General features: G+C 41.7%; 1 protein-coding gene across 27 annotated transcripts in view; it reads left to right on the forward strand.

Annotated features, from left to right (window-relative positions):
- The window catches only part of S100PBP (S100P binding protein), a 34532-nt gene extending 22671 nt beyond the window's left edge, over nucleotides 1–11861 (forward strand). For 20 of the 27 annotated variants that reach the window (XM_057305467.1, XM_048221868.2, XM_057305466.1 and 17 more), the window contains 2 exons: nucleotides 6965–7052; nucleotides 9253–11861. In XM_057305467.1, the coding sequence (XP_057161450.1) occupies nucleotides 6965–7052; nucleotides 9253–9394 (230 nt within the window). In that variant the 3' untranslated portion in view covers nucleotides 9395–11861. Of the gene's footprint in view, nucleotides 1–6964; nucleotides 7053–9252 lie in introns of those variants that run through there. The other 7 variants (XM_048221875.1, XM_048221877.2, XM_026516767.4 and 4 more) reach the window with 3 other exon arrangements.
- Nucleotides 11862–13709: the final 1848 nt, after the last annotated feature.

The raw sequence follows: 13709 nt of genomic DNA on the forward strand, positions 1-13709 counted from the left end.
TCTACTTTGTTTCATATTTATATAGCCATTCCATTTTGTATTTATGTAGCCATGCACACTAGTCTGTGCATGATACAATTTTTAAAATCTTGTCACTTTTAATCTATCCATATCTTTGTGTTCTAAAGTGGGCGTCTTGGGGCATCTGGGCGGCCCAGTTGGTTAAGTGTGTGACCCTTGATTTCAGCTGAGGTCATGATCTCAGGGTTGTGAGATGGCATTTCTCCTGGGGCTCAGGTGCTGGGTGTGGAGCCTGCTTAAAATTTTCTCTCCCTCTTTCTCTCCCTTTGCCCCTCCCACCTCCCTCTCTCAAAAAAATAAAATAAAGCGGATGTCTTGTAGACACTATATAATTGAGTCCAGCTTTTCTTTTTTCCAGTTTTCCAGTCTCACTCTTTTAATTTGAGTGTTAGTTCAGTCAGCATGGCTGATTTTAAATCTACCTTCTTATTACTTGTTTTCTATTTGTTTATCTGTTCTTTGTGTCTTCTTTCATCTTTTCCTGGCCTTTTTTTTTTTTTAAGTATTGTTTGGTATTGCATTTTATCTCCATGCTTGATTTATTACCTGTACCTCTGCTTTATTTTTAGTGGTTGTTCTAGGGTAGTAGTTCTCAAAAGCTTTTGGTCTCAGAACCCATTTACACTCTTATAAATTCAGGACCCCAAAGTTTTTGTTTATGAGGGTTACATCTATCTATACTCAATCATATTAGAAGTTAGAGCTGAAAAATTACTTAAATATTTATTAATATATTTAAAAATAAACTCATTGCACGTTAACATAATAATGTTATTAAAAATAACTTTTTTAAAAAAAAGTAATCTCTACATGCAACATGGGGCTTGAACTCATGACCCAGAGATCAAGAGTGGCAGGCTCCACTGACTGATCCAGCCAGGCGCCTCTACATATAACTTTTTTTTAGAGGAGGGGAGGGACAGAGGGAGAGAATCCTAAGCAGGCTTTACGCCCAGTGCAGAGCCTGACACAGGGCTGCATCTCACAACCTTGAGATCATGACCTGAGCGGAGATCAAGAGTCCATCCCTTAACTGACTGAACCACAAGGCGCCCCTAAAAATAACTTTTCTTTTTTAAAGATTTTATTTATTTATTTGACAGAGAGAGAGACAGCCAGCGAGAGAGGGAACACAAGCAGGGGGAGTGGGCGAGGGAGAAGCAGGCTCCTAGCAGAGGAGCCTGATGTGGGGCTCGATACAAGAACGCCGGTATCACGCCCTGAGCCGAAGGCAGACGCTTAACAGACTGCGCCACCCAGGCGCCCCTAAAAATAACTTTTTAAAAACAAAACCAAAACTTTAGGGAGAAGAATGACATTGATTTACATTTTTGCAAATCTCTTTTAATTCCTGGCTTAACAGAAGACTGCTAGATTCTCATATGTGGTTCTGTACTCTGTATCGTGTCATGTGGCCTCTTGAGAATTCAGTGGTACACTGGAGAGGATGCAAGTGGAAAGGACAAATAACATCTTCGCGTTCTTGTGAAAATAACTGTGACCTTGTAAAGGCTCAGAAGGGTGTGGAGGGACTCCCAGGGACTCTTGGACACACCTTGAGAACTACAATTCTGTTGTTTATAATATGGATCTTTAACCCACCAGTCCACCTTCAAATAATACACCACTTAATATATAATGTAAGGCCCTAATAGCAATATACTTCCAAATCTCCATTCTGGTTTTTGGTTTTTTTTTTTTTTTTTAAGTTTATTTATTTATTTAAGTAATCTCTACACTCAGTGTGGGGCTCGAACTCACGACCCCAAGATCAAGAGTCGCGTGCTCTTCCGACTGAACCAGCCAGGTGCCCCTCCATTCTGTTTTTTATGCTATTATTTTTATACATTTTACATATACATATGTGTTTAATCCTTCAGCACATTAAACAGTTATCTTTTAAAGACTTTTTTAAATGAGGAAAAGTCTTTTATATTTACTCACATATTTACCATTTTCAGTGCTCTTGATTCTTCTCTATCTGTTATTTTCCTTTTTCCTGAACAATTTTTAGTTTCTTATAGTGCAGGTCTGCTGGTGATAAGGTCTCTGCTTTTGTTTTATTTACAAAGTGTTTGTTTTGCCTTCATTTTAAACTTTTTATTTTGAAAAGTTGTAGACTCAGAGACTCACAAGAAGTTTCCAGATTCACCTCAGTTGTTTTCCTTCTCTCAGGAATCAGGATTCTGAGCAGTCTGAAACAGTTGTTGCGTATGTTTTGCCCAGTTTCTAGTTGCTTACAATGGGAGGTAAGCCCATTCAACACGCCTAGAAGTAGAAGCCTCTGCTTTGATCGTTCATGGAGGTCACAAGCAGCAAAGGTTATGTACATGCTGCTTCCGCATTTGGCATTACTGTTGAGGACAGTCATATGTCACTCAGTAGCCCCCATCTAATACATCACTTCAAAAATGAGTTGTATAATATATGTAATAATGCCTGTTTCTTTCTTCTGTTTCCTGCCCTGTCTGTGAGGGAAACCAGCCAGATTTGCACTAGATCATCACCGTTTTGTTGACCCAGAGGTGACACATTTGCATTCTTGTTTCCCACTTAATCTTTTTTTCCTCTTTATTCCTATTTTATTAATGTATTTATAAAAGCAGTAGCCTGCACCCCTATAGCACATTTTTTCTTTGTTTCCCTCTTCATTCCCTCCCCTGTATTAGGTATTTTTTTAATTGCAAGGAATAGAGACCTTGTGATTGCCTTTAAGAATAACTGAGTTTAGGGATCTACAGAAGATTAGATGCTTAACAACAGAACCAGTTCTTGTAGTAAAAAGAATCAGCCATAGGTCCAGGCCCCATGCCCCTCAGAAGTGGGTGCCTTTGTGCCCTGTTCAGGTTTTCCTTGCTGAGTTAGTGATTCCCATACTTCTAATCTTTCTCTGTGACCAGTGCTTCTGCTGCTCTCTGTGAGCTGTTTCACGCGTGTCTGTTCTCTCCTGGAGTCCTGCCTGTGTGCTGTTCTCGCTCATTCTCGTTACTGAAGCTCACAGTCACATTCCAGAGGAGAGTGTCTGATTGATTCATTTAGTGACCTGTTGGTGCCAGGCCAGCTCTCAGGTCATTAGCCAGCAGAGAGATTCTCTGTTCGTGGGTCATGTGCCACACTTTTTCTTTTTTTTAAAGATTTTATTTATTTATTTGACAGAGAGACAGCCAGCGAGAGAGGGAACACAGGCAGGGGGAGTGGGAGAGGAAGAAGCAGGCTCCCAGTGGAGGAGCCTGATGTGGGGCTCGATCCCAGAACGCTGGGATCACACCCTGAGCCGAAGGCAGACGCTTAACCGCTGTGCCACCCAGGCACCCCCATGTGCCACACTTAATTAAACAGGGTCATGTACAAAGTACGGTGACATATAAAATCTGTCAGAAGGGCCGTTGGCATAGCAAGCACTCAGCATCTTCCATTCCTCCTCCTTTTTAACAATTGATTGACCTAACTTATTAAGGACAGTTATTAGCCTGGATTTTCCGCAAAACTAGTCAGATGCTTATTTATAGATTAAGGTTTAGATGAATTGCTTATCCCATTCCTGTAATGTTAAGGTTTTTCTCCTCTTTCATTCTTGGATGAATTTCATTCTTAGGCACAAAACAAAGGACAGTCTTTGCCACCTTTTAGCCACCACTTAAAATAAACCCATGGTACTGATTGTTGGTCCAAGAAAGCCCATCTGTTAGAGACTGTGAAGAGAAAATTCAAACATTTCCATTCTTGTTAGGGAATGGAAATTTGGCAGAAGAGATAGGAGCTATGAGCTGAAATAAGGTTTTTGGGTTATTAGCTCCACCTTGGTTTGAATCCTGGCTTTCGATTTACTAGATGATAGATGAGTATCTTTTCCAAGCTTCAGTTTAATCATGAGTAAAATGGAGATCATGGTATTTGCCTCATGTGGTGGTGACGATTAGATGATAGGGGAATGCAAGGCAGTTAGCAAAGAGCCTGGCACATAATAGATGCTTGATAAATGTAGCTCTCCTTATCTCTGGATCATCAAGTCTTATTGAAAAAGGTTACCCTAGTCCTTCAGTAAGTTCTTAGTGCTAAGAAAAACTCACTTCTCTTGGTGCATGAACTGAGACCTGATTATTGAGCCCTTGTTTATTCAGCGCTGTGCGAGGTGCCAACTGGGTATACGAGAGACATATTGTGATATGATTCTGGCTTTCTAATCCCCACTTTGAAATGTCAGTCCCAGAAAAATTTTTAAGGAAACCCAACTCGATGATGGTATCGTATTGTTAGAATTCAGGCTCTGTAACTAACTGTGTGACCTTGGGCAGATTGTTTCTCTGTCCCTCAGTTTCTTCATCTGTGAAATGGGGAAAACACCTCATAGGATTACTATAACAATGAACAAATGCGTTAATGTATGTAAAGCTCATAGGACAGTGTCTGATCACATGGTAAGTGCTGTATGTAAGTTGCCCCTGCTAGATTTTGACTCCTAGCAATTTAATACTTGAAGCCTCCCTGGGCTTAATCGACCAGTTTTTTTCCCCCTTTGAGTTTAAAGTGAATAGGTTTCTTTGTAGGGGGCTAATAGTGTATCTTTAGCCTCCATCATCAGGACAATTTTATAGGATCTAGCCGGCAAGAGATGAGTGAGCTGAAGGACATGGTCTGCAGATAATCTTGTTCCATTTTGAGGTTAGGTACCACAATATCTTTATCTTGCCAGCCCTCCTTTGGTGATGCTTTGGCAGGAAAAACAAATCTCAAAGCTGGTTTTTCCCCTGACTGAAATGGTTTTTGCAGGCCTAGAATGAGTGGGGTGCTAGTGATGTGAATGTAGGCTATGGGAAGGGCAATTTGATTTGAGACCTTTGATTTTTACTTAACACATCCAGCAGGCAAGGGCTTTTCTAATCTAAAGCTACTTCCCTTCTTAATGGAGAAACTCTTTTCTGCTTTATATTTCCTTTTTAAGAAGTGAGATTAATGTGTGTTCTTCCCATATTAGTGAGATTGAACATCTTTTTATTATGTTTATTGATGATTTGTATTACTTTTGTGAAGTGCCTATTCATGTCCTTTGACCTCTTTTGTTCATGAGGAGATTACTTCTGTAGAATGAGGACATTAAAACTTTGCCAGATATGTTTGAAATATATTTTTCATTTTGTCAGCTGTCTTCTTTTACCCTTGGTTGTACTTTTTTATTTTAACTGCACAGAAGCTTGTAATGAATCTATAAATTTTTCCTGGAGAGTATCCTCTCGCTATGGTTAGAGAATTTCTGCTGAGTGTTACAAAACATGTCACAGTTTATGTGTAGACTGATCCAATTAATAAACATTTTTCCTTACAGAGAGGTGATTGATTGTCACATGATTCCGAAGAGTCTCTGCAAACTAACATAGGCCCGTGGCTGTAACACCATAGTAACAGTGGCTAGCACATAGCGCAGAACAGCTTCGTGTCAGGCCCTTTACTACGTCTTTTATGTGCGGTGTTCCTAATGTCCAACTTCATGCTAGATAGTATTATTGTCTGTATTTCATAGGTGAGTCAGGTGGGCCTAGAAGAAACGAAATGATTTGCCCAGGGTCACGGAGCTAGTTAGTGGCTGTATTGGAATTTTAATTTAAGTCTGCCTAACTTCAAAGTATATACTTTCTCTGCAAAGCTCAACTTCTTGAGGCTTCCAATAAATTAGATTGGTCCTAAAAGTTAAGTAAATATCTTTTACCAGAACTTGAAAAGATGGTCTGTAGCCTAGTTCAACTGCTTTTGGTTTCTGAGAGCATAGTGGAGACGATAGTGAGAAATGTGTGAGCTAGCTGAAAGAAAAGTATCTACTGTCTAGGGCAGTGGTTTTCAAAGTGTGACTCCCAGGCCAGCAGCATCAGCATCACTTGGGCATTTATTAGAAATGCAAATTCTCAGGTCCCTCTGGAGAACTACAGAATCAGAAACTCTGGGGTTGGGACCCAGTAATCTGTTTTATAATACTTATGATTATGATGCATGTTAACATTTGAGAATCACTGGTCTAGGGAAATTATTTTGTTCTCTCTAATCATAATTTCTGTTTTTGCGAGCTTCAACCTAAGTCTCAGCCTTTAAGTGCAAAATTAGCATTATTGGATGGTGGCAAAAGCATGGAGTCAGACAGGAGCCAGCTTTGAGATTGGTTTAATGAGCATTTAAGGCAAGTCTACCTCCTTGAGCCACAGTTTCCCCTTTCCAAAAAGATGTTAATAACATTTATCTCCATATGAGATATTTTTTTAGCATTAGGTAAGATAGTATGTAAAGTGCATAGCACCTTGCCAGGCTCCCAGGTGTTCGAGAAATTGCCTCCAACAATTTTTCTTGCTTAGCAAAAAGCTCCCATCTGCCTTCTATTCTCAACTTTTCTTGTTTCTTGAATGTATTTTGCTGTCTTGTATCTCTGGGCCTTTGTATTAGCTATTTCTCTTGAATACCCGCACCTCCACCCCTCTTTCCTCACTAACTTCTAGAAATCCTTTTGACCCCTGCTTCTGGTTTACTGCCCCTGGAGAGGGCCCTCTCAGACCCCCACCCCCAGTGTCTGTGCTCGCACAGCAGCCTGTGTCTCTCCTGTCACTGCACTTACCACAAGGTTTGGAATTGCCTGTCTCCTATATAAACTTAACTGAGCGCAGGTACAGTGTCTTGTCTACCACCATATTCTAGAAATCAGTAAAGTTCCTCACACATTGTAGGAGCTGATAAGTGTTGAATGAATGAATGGTGGCTGTCATTTTTGCTGCTCCATCATCATCATCATCATCTGAGAGCAAGCTTCCCTCCCTGGCTTATAGTTTTTGTGCTGCTTGTGATAATCATAGATAGTATTAGGACCAGTGCCTGTTTTCTCTTTCCCTGAAAGCACGTGCTTTGACCTAGGCTGACATGGGAGTTCTCTGAGCTGCTTCCTAACCATGATCCCTCTGTGTCACAGGTGCCTTGGGGGAACTGTATGCCCTGATGGGTCAAGTTCATCATATGCAGAACCCAAAATGGCAGCATCCTTCGGACCTCACCATGCGGTGAGTGGGTGATTAGGAGGAGGAGGAGGGAAAGGGTAGAATTTGGCTGTAGGAAGAATGTTGTGGGGAGTTGGGCTATGCTTATTGTTTAATTCCAGAAGTGGGAAAAGAAACAGGAGAGTATAATGGAATAAGAACTGAGCTGAAATTCAGGAAACGTGGGGTCCAGTACTAGCTTTGCAGTTTATAACTTAGCTATATGATTTTGATCAAGTCATGCTACTTCTCTGGTCCTCACATCACTAAAACTAATATGTTGGACTAATTAATGTCAGAGGGCCTTTCTACTCTGGAATCTTCTGGATTCTTAAATGTAGTGTGGTTTTACATTTATTCAGTTACTTTGATCCAGTTACTGAGAAACCTTGGAGTCATCTTTGACTCCTTTCTCACCCCATATTCAGCCCATTAGCAAATCCCATAAGCTCTACATACAAAATATATCTGAAACCTGACCATTTCTCATCATTTTCACTTGGACTATTGCAAGTCTCCTAAATAGTCTCCCTGCTTCTGCCTTTGCCTGTGTCTGCTGTTCTCTTCTTTGCTCAGAATTTTCCAGTGGCTTCCCATCTTCACAGTCTCCTACAAGGACCTTGGCCTGGGCTGATGTGGTTAGCTCACCAACCTCATCTCCTACTACTCTTCCCCTTGCTCATTCTGCACTAGTCACACTGGCTTCCTTGCTCCCACCTCAGGGCCTTTCTACTCCGTGTTTCCCCTGCAGTTGCCAAAATCACAGCAGATCTCAGAAAGACAGGGCAGTATGATGGTTATTAGATGAATTCTGGAGACAGGTGTCAATTCAAATCCAGGTTCTTCTACTTACTCCACTTTATGACCTTGGGCAAGTTATTTAACCTGAGACTCGGTTTCCTTACCTGTACAAGATATTAACAAGAGTGCTTTTCTGATAGGATTATTATTAGCATTAAATGAGGTAAGGTATGTAAAGAATTCAGCAAGTACTTGCATATAGGGCTAGATAAATGTCATAAAATGTTACAATTACTCTCAACTCTGGCTACTGACAATCACTTGTGGAGATGTCTTAAAAATACAGATGTCCGGGGGCACCTGGGTGGCACAGCGGTTAAGCGTCTGCCTTCGGCTCAGGGGGTGATCCCAGCGTTCTGGGATCGAGCCCCACATCAGGCTCCTCTGCTATGGGCCTGCTTCTTCCTCTCCCACTCCCCCTGCTTGTGTTCCCTCTCTCGCTGGCTGTCTCTATCTCTGTCAAATAAATAAATAAAATCTTAAAAAAATATATACATATACAGATGTCCAGGCCCTTCCTCAAGGGATTCTGAGTCATTAAGTCAGGGGTGGGGGCAAGAATCTCTACCTTTAAAAAGCTTCCCAGGTGGTTATTAGGAACAGCTCGAGTTGAGAATGAGATCAGATTATCTCAGAGGGTCTTATTCAGAACCTCAGCCTAAAGGACTGGGGTGATTAGAGGAGAAGCTCAAGAATCTTTACTTTGAGTCCATGCTATTAATTATTCAGTCTCTAAACTGCAATGTGATACTCACATGGTGATTTACCTTCTCTGGGAATTTTATTCTAATTTTAACTGCTGTGTCCTGAGCAACCTTGAGCTGTGTCAGACAATGAGGTCCTGTTGGAGGTACAGGCCTGATGCAGCCAATGAAATATAGATCCTGTTTTACATGTTTCTTGAGGGAGAAAATATTTTTTTCCTCCTGAAACATTATTATACATGATATATTAGGGTTTCTTAACATTCATGTATATGGCACATATCAGCATAGTACTGTGTGGCAGCTGGCTTTGGGAGTTGGAAGGAAGTAGCACTTACATTAAGACTTTCACATAAATAAAATAGTATAAATAATTTCTAAAATTGTGAGGATTGAAATGTAAAATTAATATCTGGTATCTAAAAGTAAAGGTACTCTTTTTTTTTAAGGGTTTTTAAAAAAATTTATTTATTTGAGAGAGCATGAGAAAGAGTACAAGCAAGGGGGGGAGGGATAGAGGGAGAGGCAGACTCCCCACATCAGGCTCTCTGCTCAGCAGTGAGTTCTCTCGTGCTCTCAATCTGAAATAAATAAAATCTTAAAAAAAAAAAAAAGATATTCTTAAAATAGTTGCCTAGGCCATTTTTTTGTGTGTACAAATAGCCATTCCAGCTGAAACCCTCATCTTTCCTGTTTTCATTTTCCTTCTCTCCTGATAGAAACTATGCTCGGTTCCGGCAGAAACCTCTGCAGAGATACAGTCTGACTCAGTGGGTCGACAGGAACATGCGAAGCCACCATCGGTTCCAGCGTCTCCCGGACTTCCCTTCAAGTCCATTTGTCTCATCCCATCAGCAGTGAAGGTCCCTCTCCAGGGTCCTGTTCAGAGCAGCATCTCATCTTCTGCTCTTTTGTGCTTTGTAGATTTTCAATTTTATTTTTCACAAGATTTTTATTTAAAGAACTTGTCACCTTTTGGAAATTCCCATTGCTGACTTGAAATTTTTTTGTATAAGGTCCTTCTTGTTAGTCTGCGTGCATGCGTTTAAGCACTGTTACGTTTTAATTTTTTTATTTAAATTGAAGGTGGTCACTTCTTGAAAGCCAGCATTAAGCCAGAATACCTAGGCTCAAGCTAAATACCCACCTCGACACAGAGGTGAAGTCTACTTCTGGTGCCCAGAAGAGAATCATCTTTTAATCTCCTGTAAGGAAGAGATTACCAGGCTGCAAGCCAGTGTTAATTATTGCTGATGACTTATAAACGGAAATAAGTCACTTTTAACAACCCCACTTACTTTTTTATTTGAATCTCTGAGTACTTGTCAGTATTTTAAAGTTGGTAATCCAGGACATTTGAAGTAGGATGGAGCAGGACAAAAGTCCTGTTGAAAGGACAGATTAAAAGTGTAAATCTTCTCTCGTTTTTGTACTTACTAGCTGCCTTTATTTATTTATTTTTTTTTTTGCTCCCCTTCTTCATTAAATGTGTTTTGCACGATAGGTTTACAAATCTTACTCATGTTAACTCTGACGGAAGACTGCTGACTAACCCTTGTCAGTTTGTGGTCTTGTGACTGACTGTCTTCTCTGCCTTTTCTCAAGGATTTTCCTTCTTTTTTCCCCCGTGACCATTATGCTCCTTAGGTTCTATTGGTGTGTCCCTGTATCCTGTTAGACCTAGATATGCCTCCTAAGGACAGCCTCCCTGCTCTCTTATTAAAGAGCTTCCCACCCAGAGTCTTAACTCCAGGACAGGCCAGAAAGCCGGTGCTCTTGAGGTGTGAGTTGGTCGTCAGTTTCATCTGCTCAACTCCAACTTCAAGTATGAGTTGATGTGCTAGTCGATGAGCTCCGTCCTGTCGGAGACACTTTGGAGAGGCACTTTTTGTCTCCATTATTAGTTAACAAGAGGTGCCTTTAGCTTCTGGATGTTCCGTCTCATTTGATCAAACCTCTGATATACAGTTGGACAAAACTGCTGATGTGGGTCCAATGTAGTTGTGTTTAAGCCTGTGTACAAAAGCATTACCTGATCTTTAGGTCTGGAATTCTAAATTAAGTTGACAGACTTTGTGCAGCCCTCCTGCGGGATGTTTGAGGAGTTTGTCCTTCTTTCTTTACAGAGGCTCTAGACAGCTTTTGGGGGGTTTTGCAGTCCGGCATTCATGCTGTTGTTCACCCTCCACGAAGGCTGGACATAGTTGCCTGTGGTACTGGGCTAGCTGCCTCTGTCTGGTTTTGTGTTTTCATCAGCCCCACCTTTGTATGTGAGAAACCCTGCTTTAGAAACTGACTTGGGAAAGGTTTGGTCATTCAAGCCACCAGTCAACTTAGATGGATGTCCCTAAGTGTTTACTGTTTTTATCTGGGTGAGGATTCTCTTCCTTGGACATTTGGTTTAGATGCTGGGACCAAATGCAGGGAGGTTCGGTTCAAAGGCAAGAGTCAAAATCTGTTATTTCAGTTGGCATAATGGACATTTGCTACATTAGTCACTTCTCCAGGTTTCCCTGACTTAGCATGATGGAGTAAGATAAGCAGGCAACTACCTTTGGAACCATAGCATAATAAAAATTCACTGTAGCTGGAATAGCAAGCACTGTAGCTGTCTGGTTCCCCACAGAGTGGGGGACCCAAGGAGTGAGGGGACAGCATTGTGCTCAGGCTCATGTTCCTGCATTCCTGGTAAAGGAGGGTTGAAGTCTGAATGTGTAATGGCAGCATTGCCTTTGCCAAATGAGTGACGGGTTAACTAGAAAATGTGACAATCACATTTCCTCTTTGCTCAAATAATTCTGTTTTTCCAAAGCGTTAGCAGCTTAATTAAATCTGTTGGACTGGGGGAGGAGAGAACTGTTCTCTCGCGGTTAACATGGTATTCTTTACGAAGAAAAAAAACAAAGCCAAAGAAAACTCATTATCAGGCGTGTTTGCCTTTAAGATGGTAGTAGGTAAAATCTGGAGTTTTAACCTGTTTTTAAAGCTGCATATCTCATATTTGGTATTGGGTTCTCAGTCTAGTATTTCATGAGTTCTTGCCGTATTTTATTTGAGTGAGGGTTGTGTGCATTTAACTGCCTGCCTAGCTTTCTTCATTCGTGACGACATTCTCACCACCGGGGTCTTGACAAAGTGAAAACGTGCCGTTTACATAGTTTATTTGTAAGAGCCTGCAGTAACCTGTAGCTCATGCAGGCCTGATGGACTTGAGTTGTCAGGACCAATTATGAAACTGAAGTTTGGTGCCTCCTCTTTATCATGTTTTTTCTCTTGTAGCAGTTGTGTTTAATGTCATTAAAGAGAAATAAAAGTTCTTGTCGTGGCATATGTACTGTGGCCGTCTGTCGCAGGCTTTGAAGAAGGGTTCCTTCCTCTTTTGCGTAGGCAGGTTAGTGGGGTCTGGGCGGGGGTGGCAGTTGGTAGAATGTGGTACTGGGGAGGCGAGGGTGCACGCTCCCTATTCTTTTGAGGGTAAATTACAGTGTTGAGAAAGGCCTTCCAGCGGTTAAGAAATGTTGAAATTGATTGGGATTTGCAGCGACATATAGTGCATGTCAGGAGCCTGACCTAGGGAAAGCCTGAAATATCACTGTGCTGCTGTTTTTGCAGAGAGGGGAGATGGCTCAGCCCCATCAGACAAGCACTGCCTTCCATTCCTTCCCATGGCTGCGTGGTTGACCTCTGCCTCTCCCGAGCTGGTGCTGCTGAAGGAAGAAGCTGAGTTATCCCGGGGCATTCTCCCTTTGAAAGGGATATGGGAAACCAGAACTGAGCATACAAAATTGATGGTGGTTCTTGATCCAACTTCTCCAGAAACTGACTGCTCCTGGAACCTGGGATGCAGGTGGAATGGCATGGGTAGATGTGGGGGACACGGCGTTCCTTAGTTCCCTTCTGTGAACCTGAGCTTCTCAGACTTACCCCAGGAGACAATAAAAGCTTGTCACCTATATTAGCCAATGCTTTTAAAATTTCAACTCTTGCTGAGAAAATAAGTAGCAACATGTTTGGACAGGCTCTCTCTGTCTTGCTGTTACTTAAGTTTTGTCTAATGGATACTCTATAGTCCAGTCAAAAGCCTCAATATCGATTTGCTAAATACTCAGCTATTTGATATCATCTCAGTCTGAGGTACTCTTGACCTATACATACCCATTGTGCTTCCGTCGGGTGTAGATCCTTTGTCCAGTAGTTGCCTATTTCCTTTTTAGCAACGTGTTACTGCAGACATCAAAGGTTTCAGAGACCAGGCTGCATTCTCTGGAAGTGGTGGTGTTCTTCACCTTTAGTTCGTTTTATGCTATGGAAAAGTGAGGAGGAGGAGAAATGGACCTTCTCTCAAAAGAATTGGGTCATTCTCTAGCCTGTTCGGAGCTTTTACAGGAAGGAAAAAAACCCCAACCACCTAAAACTAGAAAGCAGATTTCCCTGCTTTTCTTTGTGTTGTCCTGCTTTTCTAAGAGAAAACAATGATTCCTAAGCTGGTTCTAGGGTATGCTTGCTTTGTATGTCAGAGCACCTGTCAGAAAAAAAATGCCCACTTGTCACGGGAAGTATCAGCTGGTCAGTGTTGGAATTCCTTCATGAACAAGCTCCTGCCTTGTCAATCCTCCCCACCTGCCCTCCTCCAGTGACAACTGGAGCATATGCCACAGACAGAAAATCTGACCTTCCCCAGCACCCATTGAGAAGAGGGTGGAATGTAATCTTTTGGACAACCTGTAAAACACTCCATGTGGTAGCCTGAATCATCGTTATCATTAAGGAACTATTTGTATATGAGGGTCTCCTTCGACTTAGCTTCCAGTGACACTTGAGGGTTTGGGAACATTGTACTGATGGAGTTTGGTGGGGTTGGAGCCAGGGTGTGTGTCCCATTTATGGAAGCAATTCATTCTTGGAGGGCCCTTAAAAGCAAAATCCAAAAACTCAAATAGGTTTAAAGAGGGTGAGAAAGAACATAGCAGTCTAAAACGTCACATGACTGGAGTGGTACGATACTACATATTTTTATAAAGAGCTGAATTAGAGATCCTAAAAGGGGATTCTAGACGAGGCCACCCTGAGAAGTCTGGGTTGAAAGGACAGGATCAGAAAGAGGAAAGGACTCCTGCCTCACAGAAACATGGTCCTTCTTCCTCTCCCAGACCCTGCGGCTTCCCTCTTGTTCCTG

Source organism: Ursus arctos, unplaced genomic scaffold, assembly GCF_023065955.2.
Source record: "Ursus arctos isolate Adak ecotype North America unplaced genomic scaffold, UrsArc2.0 scaffold_32, whole genome shotgun sequence".
NCBI lineage: Eukaryota > Metazoa > Chordata > Mammalia > Carnivora > Ursidae > Ursus > Ursus arctos.